At 50.1% G+C, this 18,599-nt stretch overlaps 1 protein-coding gene across 1 annotated transcript in view; it reads right to left on the bottom strand.

Moving 5' to 3' along the window:
• The window catches only part of SMAD6 (SMAD family member 6), a 59,576-nt gene extending 41,208 nt beyond the window's left edge, over positions 1 to 18,368 (bottom strand). Inside the window, exons 1-3 of the mRNA XM_028705531.2 lie at positions 16,579 to 18,368; positions 5,637 to 5,693; positions 200 to 277 (exon numbers count right to left, since the gene is read on the bottom strand). Coding sequence (XP_028561364.2) covers positions 200 to 277; positions 5,637 to 5,693; positions 16,579 to 17,416 — 973 coding nt within the window. The 5' untranslated portion in view covers positions 17,417 to 18,368. The remainder of the gene's footprint in view (positions 1 to 199; positions 278 to 5,636; positions 5,694 to 16,578) is intronic.
• Positions 18,369 to 18,599: the final 231 nt, after the last annotated feature.

Below are 18,599 nucleotides of genomic sequence, written 5' to 3'. Positions count from 1 at the left end.
GATAAAATTCTGAGGCTATGAAGCCCTGGGAAAGGTCCCTTTGATATACACGACCATCACCCCTTTGTTTCCCATATTCAAATGAGCATTTCAACTTCTTGGATTATATTTCCCAAGAGAGAGTCAGTTTCTAACACTGAGTCTGACAAAGTTGCCCCAAAGAGTCCCTTGATTTCAACACGCTGAAAAATCTGCTAACCTGAAAATTCTCCAGGGGTGACATTGGGCGAGTTTGTAGCCTCTGTTTCAGTGTACGACAAGGTGGAATCTGAAAGATCTAGAAGCAAAAGTAAGAGAAAAGACAAGGGTTATTTCCTAGAAGACAGGCATCTTATTTGCAAAGACTCTGAAACCCAAGTTGCCGCTCACTCAAAACACAAAATACGCTGGCACACAGAAAAGCTTTCATTTCAAAACCAAATCCTTATCGTTCTTTAAAGTCCTGCCATGCCCTTTCTAGGGGTCAATGTACATGTTGCCCTCTTGGTGAAGCCACACAAGCAAGCAAATCCCACTATTGGTTACACAACCCACCTGGAGCAAAAATGTAGAAGGTTCCTCACGCAGTCCGGGGCTGGAAGGTGGAGACGGATGACCTATTTGCTCCAGATAAATCAGTCCCCAAGCAGGAAGGGTGACAGAGGGGTTAAGGGACAAGTGGAAAATGGCAACAGCAACTGGGAAGCATGGAGTTAGGGGGTTGTTCTTGGGAGCACTTGATAGGATGGCTTGCTGGATCAAGGAAGTTGGCTCAATTCTCCCAGAAGACAACACAGGTGAAAGCATAGCTGTCAACTTACAGATTTGAAAATAAGGGACCAGCAGCCTCGAAAATAAGGGATCAGCAGCCAAAATAAGGGATTTTCCCAGCACAGGTATGTTCAGCTTCTGAGCCCCTCCGAGCCAAAGGCAGAAAGCCCAGCCAGCAGCCAAACAAAGCCTCAAGCGGTGGTTCCCACAACGCATCAACCCGGCAAAAGGGATGCAGCAAGGAAAACCACCGTCACCTCTCCACTGGGAAGCGCTGAGCAAAAGCGAGTCCCCAGGCAACGCGGCTGATTTGATTGGCACAAGGCATGCAAACTCCACCCCCTAGTCATTCTTAGACTCCTTATTAGGTGAGCAACACAGCCAAGCAACACAGCTGGAGCCTCCCTCCTCCCTGGCCGGCAAGGAGGGAGGGAGAGGAGCTGCTTCCTTTGAAACCCGGGAAATTTAAGGGACATCATCAATAAGGGACAGCAGCGGGACACGGCACTGGGATAAGGGAGTTTCCCGCCAAATAAGGGACGGTTGACAGCTATGCGTCAGGCAGACTGGTTAAGTACGCTGGAACGGGATATGGCAGGAATTGGGAAACTTAAGGGCAAATGAGGCCCCGCAGGCCTCTCTCATTGGTCCTCAGAACTCTCCCTAGGCCACACACCCTCTCCCAGGCCACGCCCCTCAGCAGCACAGCTCCACAACCCATTCCTTTGCCCTTGAACGGAGATGATGGAGAAGTACAGAGAGCCTGCTTAGCCAGAAGCCCTAATGGGAAATGCACAAGCAGGACCTGAGCACAAGGACCCCTCCTGTGGTTTCCAGCAACCATAGGAGCCAACTTCTAGGCACTGAGGTCCCTTCAGCCCTCCCCATAAAATATTTGAGGGGGCTGCCCCCCCCCCAGTTGATGGGCATCGCCATTCAAATGGGGGGGATGTGATCAATTATGCAGGGCAGGGCTTACCAATGGCACCCCCCCAATAGTTTATTCAAGTTGCCACCCCTGCCAGCATTTGGAAGCATTAATGTAAAGGCAGAAAATTGCCATCATAGCTACTGATAGCCTTCCCCTCCATGAATATGCCCAATCCCCTTTTCAAGCCATTCAAGTTGGTTTGCCATCACAGCCTCCTGTGGAAGAGGAGGAGGAGGAGGAGGAGGAGTTTGGATTTGATATCCCGCTTTATCACTACCCGAAGGAGTCTCAAAGTGGCTAACATTCTCCTTTCCCTTCCTCCCCCACAACAAACACTGTGAGGTGAGTGGGGCTGAGAGACTTCAGAGAAGTGTGACTGGCCCAAGGTCACCCAGCAGCTGCATGTGGAGGAGCGGGGAATCGAACCCAGTTCACCAGATTACGAGTCCACTGCTCTTAACCACTACACCACACTGGCTCCATAGGTTAACTATGTGCTGTGGTTGGCCCCTGTGGGAACAGGATGCTGTGCTAGATGGGCCATTGGCCTGATCCAGGAAGCCTCTTCTTATGTTCTTATATTCTCCATGAATTCGTCTAAGAGGCACCCACGTTGGTGACCCTCCCTACCATAAACTTTTTCATCAACTAAAAAAAGAAATCTGGCTGTGCCAGAGGTTGAACCTGTGGGATCTTCTGCTTGCAAGGCCTCCTGAGATATGGTGGCCCCTCACCGAACTTCACACTAGCCCCATTTCCCTTTGTTTCATGTCCTTGCAGATCCAAGCGCCATTCACTGCTCCCCTTCCCTTTCCTGAAACACCGAAACTGCCCTCAAAAATAACCCAAGGTTGAGTGGATCAAATCAAACAAGTAGGAACTTGGGAGCGCCGCGGATAAGGTTACACTAAGCCTCCAAACAATTCATCGTTACTATACTTAATTATCACTATTAAAATTCTTGAAGCTGTTTATTCTTGTTTCCTTCCTCCCTTCCTTCCTCCCCTGCTGAAACCAAGGAAACTTTGTTTTAACAAGTTAAAAGTCTTTGTTGATCTTTCTCCCTCTCTCCTCCACCCCCCCCCCTTTGCTTGCACCCCTTTAATTAAAAAGGTGCTCTAAATGTTTGCTCCAAGATCAACTCCGTGTGTGCGTCTCCCTCCCCCATCCCTTCTCTTTTCAGTCAAACCAGCCTGAAAAGCAAAGCTTCACTTCGCATTGTGTCACTCAAAGTTCTCCGTCTAGGGAATGCAACTTAACTTGGTGCACTGTGTAGGTGCTCTGAACTACAACTCCCATCAGCCGCAGTCAGCACCTGGAGGGCACCAGGTTGGGGAAGGTTTGAAGAAATTATGACACCTCCAGCGCAGGAATATGCAGGTGGCCCATGTGGGGATAGAACCCACAACCTTGGCATTATCAGCACCACGCTCTAAACAACTGAGCTAGTTCTCCTCCATCTCATTTAATCCCCACAACAACCCTATGAGGTGGGTTAGGCTGAGAGGCAGTGACTGGTCCAAGGTCTCGCAATGAGCTTCATGGCCAAGTGGGGATTTGAACTCTGGTCTGCCAGATCCTAGCCCAATACAATGGTACCTCGGGTTAAGTATTTAATTTGTTCCGGAGGTCTGTTCTTAACCTGAAACTGTCCTTAACCTGAAGCACCACTTTAGCTAATGGGGCCTCCCACTGCCGCCACGCCACTGGAGCATGATTTCTGTTCTCATCCTGAAGCTAAGTTCTTAACCCGAGGTAGTATTTCTGGGTTAGCGGAGTCTGTAACCTGAAGCGTATGTAACCCGAGGTACCACTGTACTCTAACCACTACACCACACTGGCTCTCATACTTCCTTTGAGCAATTGATGTGCACTGTTATAGTTCTATTGCTTTTGTTACTGTATTCCATAATATGTACTATGCAACAAATCTTTAAAATAAGCAGTTAATATTTTTTTTTTAAGTCTATACAGTGGTACCTCAGGTTAAGTACTTAATTCGTTCCGGAGGTCCGTACTTAACCTGAAACTGTTCTTAACCTGAAGCACTATTTCTGGGTTAGCGGAGTCTGTAACCTGAAACGCATGTAACCTGAAGCATATGTAACCTGAGGTACCACTGTATTGGGCAAATACACATTTTCCTTGTTATGTTCTTAGGAGGGTTCTCGTGAAGAGCCCTGAACTTTAAAATGTACCACTATACCACTGCATTTGGTGACTGCTTATTTGCAAGGGGTGTGGGGTGGGCTGCACACGCTTCGAATTCATGATTCTTGACTTTGCATTCCCACCTAACTGACCAGCCTCCCAACCCCAAAAAGCCAGAGGCAGAATCGGGCACTCCATCCACTGAGGTCTGTGCTTGAATTCCTCAGAGGCAATATATACTTTGGAAGGCCACTTCTTTTGGATTTCACCAGCTTTTAAAGTAGGTCAATTCCCCCCCCCCCCCCCAGTTCCCAGCTTCTTTGACCATTTTTCCTTTGCTTGATTTGGGGGAAGGGGGAACAACAACTGGAACGTGTTCAGAGGAGGGCAACCAAAATGGTCAAAGGCCTGGAAACGATGCCTTATGAGGAACGGCTAAGGGAGCTGGGCATGTTTAGCCTGGAGAAGAGGAGGTTAAGGGGTGATATGATAGCCATGTTCAAATATATAAAAGGATGTCATACAGAGGAGGGAGAAAGGTTGTTTTCTGCTGCTCCAGAGAAGCGGACACGGAGCAATGGATCCAAACTACAAGAAAGAAGATTCCACCTAAACATTAGGAAGAACTTCCTGACAGTAAGAGCTGTTCGACAGTGGAATTTGCTGCCAAGGCGTGTGGTGGAGTCTCCTTCTTTGGAGGTCTTTAAGCAGAGGCTTGACAACCATATGTCAGGAGTGCTCTGATGGTGTTTCCTGCTTGGCAGGGGGTTGGACTCGATGGCCCTTGTGGTCTATTCCAACTCTATGATTCTAAGGAGAGAAATTAAATCCAAAGCATCTCACATTGCTGTGTTTAAGGGAGGCTTGTCACCTTTGCTGTGGCCAGATTCTTTTAGCAGACTCAGTTTTCCCTTAGTCGGCAGAGCACGAGACTCTATCAATCTCAGAGTCGTGGGTTTGAGCTCTGTGTTGGGCAAAAGATTCCTGCATCGCTGGGGGTTGGACTAGATGACCCTCAGGGTCCCTTCCAACTCTACAATTCTATGATTCCCCTACTGCTGCACTGATCTGCGGGTGGCAGACAGACAAAAGGCAACCTGCCTGCAACTGTTGGATTTTCTGCCTACCGCACAGTTGCCAATAGCTCAGGTGCCCTATCAGTGAAAAATGTGGTAACCAAAGATTATAAAGAGAGCTTGGGGGGGGGGCATTAGCTCAGTAGCAGAACATCTGCTTTGCATGAAAAAGGTCCCACACAGTTTCTATCTCCAGAATCTCAAAGCAGGGCTAAGAATGCTCTCTGTCTGAAACCCCGAAGAGTCTCTGTCCCTGTACACCCCCAAGAGCGTTCCTGGGATCTTCTAGGGAAGCACTTGGCCCAGAAGCACAACTCATGCCAACAAGTCACCGTGCCGTCAGGGTGCAACCCTGTGGAACTTCCTCCCACCAGAAGTCAGAAAGGCACAGTCCCTGCTGAGTTTCAAAAGCCTGGTTAGAACAATTTCATTTCAGGAGGCCTTTGCACTACAAACGCTTTTGTCCCAAAACATTCTGACGCTCTTTTTCGTTTCTGAGATTTTAAATTTGGGGAGTTTCGTTTATGTTTGGGATTTTGTCAATCACCTATTTCTTTTTTTGCTTCAAGCCACACTTTGTGAGGCCTAAATGGCAGAAACCAGGATTGAAAAGAAATGAATGAGATGGGCTTGGCCTGCAGCAGCTTTTGAACGTTTCGTGTGAAATCACAGCAAGACACACAAGTCCAGGATTCCAGCAATGTGCAGGAAAAAAAAGAGATACTTACCCAGTGGCTTTTGCTCGTCATTTGGAGACAGCCGGGAGTAAGGAGGGGGTGGAGATTCTGAAAAGCAAGGAAGACACTGATTAACAACCCCTGGAAGTTTAGGTTACAGAAGCATTTGCCCCCACACCAAGGAAGGAACCATTTGGCTGAACTTATGGTGGAATATCTCTCTCCTTGTTTTTATGGAGACACTGGGCACCATTACTCACTCCTAAAACCATAGATAGGCAAACAAACCCGGGGGCCAGATCCGGCCCAATCGCCTTCTAAATCTGGCCTGCGGATGGTCCAGGAATCAGCGTGTTTTTGCATGAGTAGAATGTGTCTTTTATTTAAAATGCATCTCTGGGTTATTTGTGGGGTATAGGAATTTGTTCACCCCCCCCAATATAGTCTGGCCCCCCAGGGACAGTGGACTGGCTCTCTGCTGAAAAAGTTGGCTGACCCCTGCCTAAGACAAAGCATTCATAAGCACATCACAAAGCATAGTTATTTAACAACACTTTACCCCTCAAGGTGCTGGGTGTATACGATAAAATGGGGAGAAGTGCTTTCATGGACCACAATGAACTAGAATTGGGTCTTAAGGAGGCCACTGGCTGCAGTCCTTAATCCAATTTACTCTGCTGTAGTCCCATCAACCGGGGATGCGGGTGGCGCTGTGGGTAAAACCTCAGCGCCAAGGGCTTGCCGATCGCATGGTCGGCGGTTCGAATCCCCGCGGTGGGGTGAGCTCCCGTCTTTCGGTCCCAGCTCCTGCCCACCTAGCAGTTCGAAAGCACTCTTAAGTGCAAGTAGATAAATAGGTACCGCTTTATAGCGGGAAGGTAAACGGCATTTCCGTGTGCTGCGCTGGTGCCGGTTCGCCAGAGCAGCTTCGGCACGCGGGCCACGTGACCCGGAAGTGTCTCCGGACAGCGCTGGCCCCCAGCCTCTAGAGTGAGATGGGCGCACAACCCTAGAGTCGGACACGACTGGCCCGTACGGGCAGGGGTACCTTAGTCCCATCAAAGACGAGGAGGGTACTCTGGTCAGGTTCACTGGGAATACAATGCACTTTGTGGCTAGCAAACGCCTGCTCCTACAAAGGCACAAAACGCCTATTTGCTTGGGAATAGGCACCACTGCTTTTTCAAGTTCCAGAACTTCCTCATTAGGGCTGGTCGATATATTGTCCAAAACCCCGGTTTGAAGTTCACATTGTGATAATTGTTTCATAATATTTTAGCTAGCAATATATCGCGAATCACAATGTGTGTAGGGGCTAGGTCAGGCATCCCCAGCCTTCAGCCCTCCAGATGTTTTGGGCTACAATTCCCATCATCCCTGACCACTGGTCCTGCTAGCTGGGGATCATGGGAGTTGTAGGCCAAAACATCTGGAGGGCCGCAAGCTGGGGATGCCTGGGCTAGGTGATTGCTGGTTTTCAACATTGTGATAACTCCCCAGCTAAACACTGCAGTGTTATCAGGAGCTAAACATCACATCATCACCTGCTAAATGTTGCCATCTACCACAATGTCTGAAATAAGGATAGAACTATACAGAGGCAAACAGGACAACGTCCTGGCAACTGCTACTACTTAGGGGTCTAAAACAGATAAATGATAATATTACCAATAATCAAATACTCAGTTTCATCAGCAGGCATGCCAAAATGCATCCCAACAGGACTTTAGGTTTTGGGCTTGGCTACCAAATGGTGGTATACAGGACAATCCAAATTACGGCGATGAGTGATAGTGAATACATATAATCTGGGGCTGCCAGACTGCCAGCAGGCCTACTAGGCGGCAGAAGCGGCAGTGGCAGAAACAGCTTGCCATGACCGCGGTATGTGGCAGCAGCAGCGACAACCTGCAAGGCATGGCGGCACAATCAGTGGCGACCTGCAAGTCCTCATGGCTGCGACGGGAGCTGGTAACAGTAGTAGCCTGCAAGGCCTCATGGTGGCAGCACAAATAGTAGTAGCAGTTACCAGGATATTGTCCTGTTCGCCTCTGTGTATTTCCGTTCTTATTTCAGATATCGTGATATATTGATATATCGCGATGCTTAGCTGGTGATATATTGTGATACAGTGGTACCTCGGGTTACATACGCTTCAGGTTACATATGCTTCAGGTTACAGACTCCGCTAACCCAGAAATATTACCTCGGGTTAAGAACTTTGCTTCAGGGTGAGAACAGAAATCGTGCGGCGGCGGCGCAGCAGCAGCAGCAGGAGGCCCCATTAGCTAAAGTGGTGCTTCAGGTTAAGAACGGACCTCCAGAATGAATTAAGTACTTAACCCGAGGTACCACTGTACTGAAAACCCATTACTGTATTGTCCAGCCCTATTCCTTATCAGTGTACAATGAGAACTGAGCGTTTACTTGAAATTTCAGGGCAACTAACTCTCAACACTGGTGCTCCAAACAAGACTGCAAGCTGAGGGACCCCAAACTATGGAAGGGCATCAACACTTCAAATTTTTAAAAGAAATTTTCAACTAGTTTATTTCAATTTCAACTCATCCTACCAGCCCAAAGGAAACCTGGGAACTATAGTTTTCAGAGGTGCCTGAAAATACCCTGTTCCAAGGTCCAAAGGGTGACAAATTATGGGGTTTCTCTAGGAGCCAAGAAAGTCCTCTGTAGAGTTTTGACACTGCTGCGGGAAGAATCCAGAACAACACTGTCACATTTTTTTTAAAGCTGCATTCTGGGGGTTCTCTTTCTTGGGAGGTGTTCAACAACGGCTGCTTCCATCCAAAACCCTCGACACAAAGTCAGTGCACATTTGTTACAAAGAACACGGTACTCCGTGTTCCAGTGATATTCAAGAGAGAATATTCGAGAGAAAGAAATTCCATCACTCCCTATAGGAAAGATCCAAAGTGAATGGGGATTGCAAAACAAAGAGAATTAAGGAAATTAAGGAAAGCTGACTTGCCAAAAAAAGGGGGGAGATTCCCCGCTCCCCTTGCAGCAACGCAGAACAGAATTAAGAGAGAGAAAAGCGCACACGCAGAGAGAGAGACTCCTGTCTTGTTCCTGTCAACCAAAGAACAAGATCTAGGATCCTTTTCCAAGTCAAGTTTCTTAGACAATTTAATTTCTATGTGGACTGAATTCTATAGTTAGGGCAACAGAAAATTCAGGTTCGTAGAGCTGGTTTTTCCTTGTCTTAAGGAGTTTCAACAGGAAGGCAGGTTTTGCTGCTTTTTAAAAAAAAAAAAAATGGAAAAACCCCAACTTGCAATAATAATAAAAAACACCAGAAGTTAGGAAAAGGGGCACTGCAGCTTTAAGAGAGGCAGTCAGATAAATTGCCAGTCAGGCTGGCGCCAGCAAAATGCAAACTGCATATTATCACCACTTCTTCACCTAAATAGCAAGAGGGGGGAACCTGCTAAGGAAAAGAAGGGAGGGAGGGGGGAAGGAAGGGGGTGCTTTTTAAGAACAACTTGAAACTGATCTCGGTTGAAAGGGGATAATGCCAGGCCAAAAGAAAAAGAGACTTGTGTGTTTGTGCGTTTCTCTTTAACTCCCATTTTCTTCTGCCTGAAGAAAACCAGTGATTTTCTATACATCCCCTCCAAAAAGGTTAAGTCTCCTTCGGCATTGCCGAAAGGGCAGTAATTTTGTGGATACGGTTACTACCACCGAAAACAAAAAACGCAAAAACAGGCAAGGCAAAATTTGCCTTTCTAAAGAGAAGGAGCCTGCGATGTGAGTTAAGCACACTTCCTTATGTGATGGCTTACTCCTGTGCAAATTTACTTAGGGCTGTCTTGGGAAAACAAGCCCAAAGCCTGCTCAGCCTTTTCTTCCCACAGAGTTTTGCTTAATTTAACACGTGTTCGCAGAAGCCCCTTTGGGAATCGAACTCAAACAAAGTGGGTCTATATTTTTTTTTTAATGCCACCAAGCTGTTTGTTTGCTTTTGCTGGTCTTGATTTCTACATTTCCAGCGCCTGCTGTCAGAGCAGAAGAATGAGATAAGGGAGAATCTTGGATCTCCTCCTTCCCAAATGCTTTGGTGAACGCGAACTATTCCTCTGATGGAAGCAGAAATGGATGGTGGCGTTTGTGTGTGAATTTGGTCCAATGGCAACAGAAGAGGGGAAAGGATCCTGGATGTTAAAAACAACACCAACACTGATGGGAACTGTACTTCAAAACATCTGGGGGGGACACCAGGTTGTAGAAGGCGCCATCCTGCCAAACTTTGTCTAACACGGCCCTTTTCAAAAACACACAGTAAGAATGCGCAGAAGATGGTGTTTAGGGATGAAGGGAGAAATCTCATTTGCACTACTCTGTATTAAGTTACAGGGAGTACAAGGGCTGCCTACTCTTACTTCACCCTCCTGGCATCCTATAGACCCCATGGCCACAGGGAGGGAAGGGGGCCAGCCAAGGGAAGCCAGCCTCTCCCCCCCCCCAACCCCACCTCAAATTGCAGCCCCTGATGCAAAACGTTAACCCCTTGCTGCCTGGAGCACACCATCCATCGATGTGCTCTGCTGGGATCAACAGGTGTTGCTGGTGTTAAGCGGTGGGGAAACCTGCACTCTCTTGATGCCTCAAGACTTCCACTAAAGGAAGCTGGGAGAACTGTGCAAAGGTGAGGGTGACTGCAGCCTGCTTCATCTGGGACACCCAGGAACCCACCCTGGGGTGCAGGTAAAAATATGGGCATAGGAAACTGCCTCAAACCAGTCAGACCACTGGTCTGTCTAGCTCAGTACAGTGGTACCTCAGGTTAAGAACTTGATTAGTCCTGGAGGTCCGTTCTTAACCTGAAACTGTTCTTAACCTGAGGTACCACTTTAGCTAATGGGGCCTCCCGCTGCCGCCACATGATTTCTGTTCTCATCCTGAAGCAAGCCAGTGTGGTGTAGTGGTTAAGAGCGGTAGTCTCGTAATCTGGGGAACCGGGTTCGCTTCTCCGCTCCTCCACATGCAGCTGCTGGGTGACCTTGGGCCAGTCACACTTCTTTGAAGTCTCTCAGCCCCACTCACCTCACAGAGTGTTTGTTGTGAGGGAGGAAGGGAAAGGAGATTGTTAGCTGCTTTGAGACTCCTGAAGGGGAGTGAAAGGCGGGATATCAAATCCAAACTCTTCTTCTCTTCTTCAAAGTTCTTAACCCAAGGTACTATTTCTGGGTTAGCAGAGTCTGTAACCTGAAGCATCTGTAACCCGAGGTACCACTATACTGTCTACTCTGACTGGCAGGGAATCACCAGGGTTACAGATATTGGCCTTTCCCAGTCCTACCTGGAGATAGCGAGGACTGAACCTGGGACTTCCAGCCTGCTAAGCTAGTGTTCAGCCACGAAGGTATGGACCGCACAGCCCCCGAAGCAGAAGAATGGGTTACTGTCTTGAAGGAAATTAATACCATGTTTTGTCTAGCCGATTGTCCAGATTTTCTATGACTATTATTACATTGACATCCCATCCTTCCTCCAAGGAGCTCATGGTGATATACATGGCTCTCACAGCCGTCCTCACAACAACCCTGCCAGGTAAGTTACACTGACAGATAGTGACTGGCCCAAGGTCACCCAGTGAGCTTCACAGGCAAAAGTGAATGTAAACCCTGGTCTCCCAGGTCCTATTCCAACACTCCACTTGCACTCATTCTGGATTAGTGGCAAAAGGGTTCCCACACAAGCACAGAAAAGGCGCAGAATTTGGGTCTGGATGCAGAATTCAGCACCCATGTTTCTGGTCCTGAACACTCTGAAAATAATAATCATAAAGACTCAGCACGAATATTCTCTGGAGCTCCATCCATTCCCATGTTATAATCCTCACGACAACCCTGTAGGGCAGGCCTCCATTTGCATTTTAGAGTTCTGAGGCTGACAAGAGAAGAACTTGCCTTAGGCCAGGTGCAGAATTCATAGCAGGAGGGATCTGAATGAAGACTGGACTCATTGGTTACACCAGCTGGAAAGTTTGTAGAGGACCATACTGGGAAATGTCTGCAGCCAGATGGGCGGCTGAACAGGATTCCCACCAGCTGTTTGGCACAGCATCTGCTTTGCATGCGGAAGGTTGCAGGTTCAATCCCCAACAGCATCTCCAGTTAGGACTGGGAGAGTACCCTTCCTTAAACCCTGGAGAGCCATTGCTGCCAATCAGTGCAGACAATATAGAGCTTGGTGGACTAATGTGTCTGATAGCTTCCCTATGTCAGGTCACAATTCCTTGTTTAGAGCCAGGCAATGAATGGAGCGTTGATCAGGGTGACAGCTATCTGGAGAGGGGAGGAAAACACCCCACTTCCCCCAGGTCAAATATCACTGTGACCAACATTACTGTGACCAGCATCACCTCTTGTCACACAGAGGAGGGTCCAGGAGAGCCCTCATCCCTAATACAACCATGAAGAAGTAGGCAGGCTTCGATTTGGTTTACATGCAGAAGGTTCTAGGTTCAATCTCTCTAGGTAGGACCAGAAATGTCCCTAACCATGAAAACCATGAAAAGCAGCTGCCAGTCAGTGTAGACAATACTGAACTAGATGGACCAATGGCCTGACCCAGTATAAGGCAGAAATTTTCTTTGTTCCTTAACAAAAAAACAGACTCCCTGGAGATACAAAGGAAGCCAAGACGGGAACTCTTTCCCCTGGCATCTAGGGGTTTTTTGTGGGCAAGGAATTTTTTTTTCAATCATGCAAGCCCCACCCTGCAACCTGAGGAGGGACAACTCTTACCAAGCTCATCAGCTGCTTGTGAGAACTAAGTCTCCCTTGCAACCGGATAACCAATGCCGATTTCATTCGTCACTTTGAATACGGCCACTGAGCGGCAAGATATGCATTTCATACATGAAATAACTATAAGTAACATATAAAGTTTAAACTCAGCAAACAGGTTTCCAGTGCAGCCTTTGATCCAGGGAGATGATGCAGCTTTCTAAGTGGGCCAAGAATCAGGTGTTCTGTGCGTGCGCATGTGAATGGGCGACCCAGGGACTTTTTCATCTACTCAGATACAAGGCTTCACACGAAATCTGCCCGAGTCAGCAAATGCAAAGCAAAGATGCATGAATCAGAGAAGTCAAGGGATGCACATGCATGTGTGAAACAGCCCTCGCTCGGACAATGCTCAACATCAGTCTTCAGCAAACCCTTGAGGCAGACAGAGCACAGAACAAACACTGCACTAGGGTGCTATTCAATAAAGGCCTGTGTTTTAGTACGGCATTACCACCTGCTGCCCAACACACCTGGTTCTAGACGTGCGTAAAGTAAAGCAAAGCAGTATTTTAATTTAAGAAAACAAGAATGTGCCAAATGTGTGTCCGTGTGTGTATAATACTATATAAGAGATCCCTGTGTATATAAATAGACCCTGAGTGCTTTCCCTAATTTAAGCTACGATCTATTCCAAAAGAGGGAGGAATTGAAATATGAGCAAAGGTGCTCTGTTGCCAGTTTTGCTTTGCTCCAGGGCTTTTTGGCTGGTAGACCTTAAAGCATCTCTGCATTTATATATATATTTTTGAAAGCCGCAGCTAGCATGGCCAATGGTCAAGGATGGTGGGAGTTGTAGTTGAAAACATCTGGACCATTGAGCCCAACCCACTTCCCTTCTTGGTACTCACAACAGGAGGAACCAACCACAATCCCTGGCTTTAGTGTGATGGCAGAACTTGGGACCATGGTTTGTTGTACCCCAAGCAAACCATAATGATAAACCAAAGTTTGTTCTCGCCATACCAGTCATGGTTTACTTGAGCTAAACAAACTATGATCCCTGTGAGAAGAGGATGTTGGACTAGATGGGCCATTGGCCTGATCCAGCAGGCTCTTCATATGTTCTTACAGTTCAGTTATAGCTTCAGGAATCATGCTTTGTTTCCTTCCAACATGAATGGGGAGGATCAGAGCGGGCACAATGTCCTTGTGTAAACCAAGGTTTCCAGCTAAACATGATGTGTCACCTTGGCCACCATCTTCAGCTGGCCTTTTCCCCTAGTAACGTGTTTGGCATCGATGAAGTGGATTGTCCTATATTCTCAAGGAGCGTCTCCACCCCCATTGTTCTGCCCGGACACTGAGGTCCAGCGCCGAGGGCCTTCTGGTGGTTCCCTCGCTGCGAGAAGTGAGGTTACAGAGAACTAGGCATAGGGCCTTTTTGGTAGTGGCACCTGCCCTGTGCAACGCCCTCCCAGCAGATGTCAAGGCAATAAACAACTATTATACTTTTAAAAGACAACTGAAGGCGGCCCTGTTTAGAGACGTTTTTAATGTCTGATGCTGTATTGTTTTTAATATTCGGTTGGAAGCCGCCCGGAGTGGCTGGGGAAACCCAGCCAGATGGGTGGGGTATAAATAATAAATTATTATTATTATTACGCTGGCCACCAACATGGATGGCTTTAAAAGAGGATTAGACAAATTCATGGAGTTTGAGGCTATCAGTGAATGTCAAAGGCAGTTTGCCTCTGTATGCCACTTGCTGGAATCACAGATGGGGAGAATGCTGTTGTGGGATTTCCATAGGTATCTGGTTGGCCACTGTGAGAGCAGGATGCTATGTTAGATGGGCTATACTTATGTTTTTATCTCTCACTCTCAAAAGTTGGGATACGGGCCTGGGCACAGCATGACGTCTCTGGCTTAAATTCTTTAACCAATCGTCATGGACTGTGTTGGACCAAAAATACTCTAACCAGTGCACTTTCCACACTGCGTCTGTCAAAATTGCACAACAGCCCTGTCAACACTGAAAAGGAAAATCAGTTCAACTTCCAAGGGCCAAGCACCAAACATCAACAGATCTGGGCCACACAGAACCTGCAAGCTGCTCTGCTCTGGTAGTAAATAGCCATTTGCCACAGGTGGTGCAATAAATAAGGACCACTTCAGACAAGCATGTGCATCACTTGGTTTCTCAACACTGGATCAGCCTCAGCTGGAATACTGGAAGCTGAAGATGCCCACTGACTTCTGCAAGCCTCTGGCGACATTTTACAGTTCTCTTGGTGGCCCCTGGAACTGTGATGGTGCATCCACACATGCAGGCTGTTTTATCTGATGCCTGCAGTTTCTAAGTGAACCAGGTCTTGATGGGTGGCAGTGGGATGTGTCCACCAACTTGGTATGGGAAGCCCTGGGTCTGAGGGGAACAGGAAGCTCCTGTGATGCTTCCTTCACGGATGCAGGCCACCGCTGGGTGCTGCAGTTTTCAAGTGCAGGACCTGCACATGTGAATCAGCCCTAGGGTGGCAAGGCGGAGAGGTCTCTGGTTCCATGCATTTGCGTGAACCATCACCATTCCAAACCTATCATCCCCAAAGTGGCCTGCAACTTGAACTGCTCATGCGGTGGACAAAATAAGTTAGGATCAACATTCCTGGCTTAAGAAGGAAATGGCTAGAAGTTGTTAACCATAAACAGAGAGGTACTGTGTGGCTCTAGGCGTCCTGGAGGTCACACCCTATGACTTCAACACGATGCACCATAATCCCAGAATCCATTCTGCACATGCTCAGATATGCAGGGAAGGGCTAAAGCTCAGTGATACAGTATCTGCTTTGCACGCAGGTCCCATGTTTAATCTCCAGGCAGGGCAGGGAAAAAGACTCCAGCCTGAAATCATGGAGAACCACTGCCAGCCAGTGTAGACAGTAGGGAGCTAGAGGAACCAGTTTGCGATGTTCCTTCCTATGCTGCTACGATTAGCTACATATACAAGATTATCACTAGACATGGCACTTTGCAGAGTTTCTCACACACAAAAATTCAGGTCCTTGCCCCAAGGAGGTTCCCATCATGTCACATGTGCCAAGCCTGAGATCTGGCACTGAAAACTTGTTTTCAAAGCAGGCTGAGCGCCTCTCAAATAAACAGGGTGAGAAAGAGATACAAAGGCACCAGAAGTCTGAAGCACCTTCCAAGACTAACAAAGATTGTTGTGCACCAACTTCCACAGGACAGTCGTTACATCTGGCAGTTTGAGCCGACAGCTGTCGTCATGCCCTCCAAATGCTGTCAGACCCAAACTCCAATCATCCCTGACCACTGGCAATGCTGGCTGGGAGTTGTAGTTCAACAACCATAGCCCTATGAAAGGGCTAGAGCTCAGGGTAGAGCACCTGTTTTGCATGCAGAAGGTTCCAGGCCCAATCCATGGCATCTCCAGGAAGCCAGGTATTGTTGGACAACAGCTCTCATCATCCCTGGCCACTGGAACTGATGGGAGTTGTAGTACACCAGCATCTGGAGGGGACCACATGGGCTACACTGAGGCAGATGGACACAGGTCTAACTCAGAAGAAGGGAGCTTCCTATGTACATCTGAAGGGCATCAAATTGGTTATCCGTGCCAAACTACATCCGCTCACCTTTGAGATGCCTCCTATGGCAAACTATTCTGGAAGTTGCTTATGCCACTCCAGGCAAACTTTTACACTTGCAAAAACATCATTCCCTCTTGGTTTAGACCAAAGATTCATCTGACCTAGAGATGGGGAACCGCTGGTCTTGCAGACACTGTTCAACTGCAGATCCTGTGATCCATGGGAGCAGGGAACCCAACAGCGTCTAAGGGCCACAGATCCCCCATCTCTGATCTAGGCCAGCATTATGGATCCCATAATGCAGCAATCCCCTTGATTTTAGCCACACAGGTGATAAGATTCTCCCCATGTCGTTTGCCCCCAGCAACTGAATTCAGAAATACAGTGGCTCTATCTATGGCGCTCTTATTCAGCCACCATGGTCAAAGTGAGAGAATTTTCACCAAGATGCCTGTGCATGTTGATTTTCAGCACTGAATACTTCAAATGGGAGGGGGTGTAACTGTGGATCCTTTATGAAGATGCACCTTCCCCAATACTCCAGTCCCCCTCCCTGAACTGCCTCAGGACATCCCAGCTGCCCAGCCCTCCAGCCCCCCAGGTGGCCCCGAGGCAATCGACGGTGATACTAACCTGGCCCGCACAGCCTGCTGAAGTGATAGGGGTTGCAGCACACCGTGGGGCCGTCGGGGAGGCCGAAGCTGCCGCACTCGCACAGGGGCTTCAGCTCGGCCGGGTGCTGGAGGTCCGGCCAGCGGAAGAGCTTCCCCAGCAGGAGGTGCGGAGGAGCCGCCTGACCGCCCAGGCGCACCTCGGCGCGGGAGACAAGGACACAGTCACTGGGCATCCCGCCGCGGGACTCGACGGCTTCGAGGAGACTGTCGAGGGAGCGCTCCTTGAGGCGCTTCAGGAGTGAGTACGTGACGGCCTTGAGCTCCTGCTCCAGCAGAGTGAGCCTGGAGCGCCCTTCCCGGGCTGGCAGCTCCCGGGGCCGGGGCGAGACGGCGTCAGCGTCGGCGTCCCTCTCCTTGAAGAGGCAGCAGGTGACGGTCATGCCGTCGCTCTCCTGCGCCCACCACGGGCTGTCCCTTTCGAGGCCGCCGTCGGAACCGCCATCCTCGGCGTCCTCCCGCGCTGCTGCTGCTGCTACGGCCGCTGCCTCCTCTTCCACCTCGGGGGGCGCCGGAGGGTCGCCCTCGCCGTGCGCCATGGACCTCTCCAAAGCGCACGGCTCCTCGACGGCGCCTCCGCCGGTCACCGCTCGCCTGCCGTTCGCAGGGGGCTTCTCCGGGCTCCTGCCGTCGCTGCCCCCTCGCTCATGGCTCTTCCTGAGGCTGCCGGTGCTACTGCTGGTGGAGCCGCCGCCGCCACCATCTCCTCCTCCTCCCCCTCCTCCGACGCCTTCTCTGTCGGGGAGGACCCGGCTTCTCCAAAGTCGCCGCACAAGCCCTGCCCGTTTGGACCTGAACATACGCTTCGCCCGGCCGCGGAGCTGCTGGCCTTTCCTGGCTCCGGGTCAGATCCTCCCAAACGAGGGCCGCATGAAGGAGACCCAGCAACGACGGCAGCGGCGCCGGCGCCCGGAGCAACCGCGGGGGCTCCTCGCCCGCCCGGCCCAGCCACTCGCCCAGAAGCGCCGGCCGGGCAGCCACATGGGGGAAGGAGGCAGCAATGGCATAGAGCGGAGCCCCGCAGGCCGGCGTCCTGGCGAGCGGGGGATCCGCCGCAGCCCGCCCCCTCGGCCCTACATGGAGCCCCGAGAGCCAGGAGGGGACGGGGAAGGCTTGCCGGCCCCCCTCTCTGCGAGGGAGCCCTTCCACGAACAAGCGCGCAAGCAAACAAAACAACAAAACTCCCCCAGGCTTTTTTCGCCCTTGCAAACCCTCGACGCCGCGGTCCTTCCTTTGCGTCTGGCTGGGGCGCCTTTTAAAAAGTTGCCCCGACGCCTTCCCAAGTTAGAGGCTGGCCGCCCCCCGGGGCAAGGAGCAGGCTGGCGGCGCCGCGCATGGCTTGGCTCGGTACTCAAGATCCCAGCCCGAGAGAAACGCGGCGGCGGCGGCGGCAGGAGAGGCAGCACTGCAGCAGGCGCATGAGAAGAAGCGCCGTGGTCGCCGCCGCCGCTCGGGGAGAAAAGGCGCCCCAAATCCTCCTCGGCGGTCCGGAGCAGCCTCAGCAAATCCACGCCAAGCGAAGCCCTCGGTGCTTGCAGAAGGGCCGGCGAGGCTCCTGGGGGCAGAGGCGTCCACCCAGGGTAGAGCCCCCCGACTTCACTCCTCCTCCTTCTTCCGCCCCCCGGGCTTGGGGGGCCGCCGAGATCTGCCTCCCGAGCAGCGGAGACCCTCGTCGCCTCTCCCTCCCTCTCTCTGTCCCCCCCACTTCTTCCCTCTCTCTCTTTTTTGTTCTTCTAAAACACACACGCAGGGCCCCCTAGGAGAGCGCTGGAGTCATTGGCTCCCTCCCATCATGTGCCAGTCTAGACACTTTGGCGGCGCGGAGCTGCACTGATGGTTGCGCAAACAAGGTTTCAAGTTTCTTAACTCTTAAAGGAAAACGCCTCCCGGTTCTCGCTCGCCTCTCCTGGCTTCTCGCTCCCCCTTCGCTCTCTCTCTCCGCGCTTCTGGTTTTGGGGCACCCTCGTGGCCCCCACCCCTAGA

Source organism: Podarcis muralis, chromosome 14, assembly GCF_964188315.1.
Source record: "Podarcis muralis chromosome 14, rPodMur119.hap1.1, whole genome shotgun sequence".
Taxonomy (NCBI): domain Eukaryota; kingdom Metazoa; phylum Chordata; class Lepidosauria; order Squamata; family Lacertidae; genus Podarcis; species Podarcis muralis.
The sequence above is the reverse complement of the archived record's forward strand: the minus strand, read 5'-3'. Positions and strand labels throughout refer to the sequence as shown.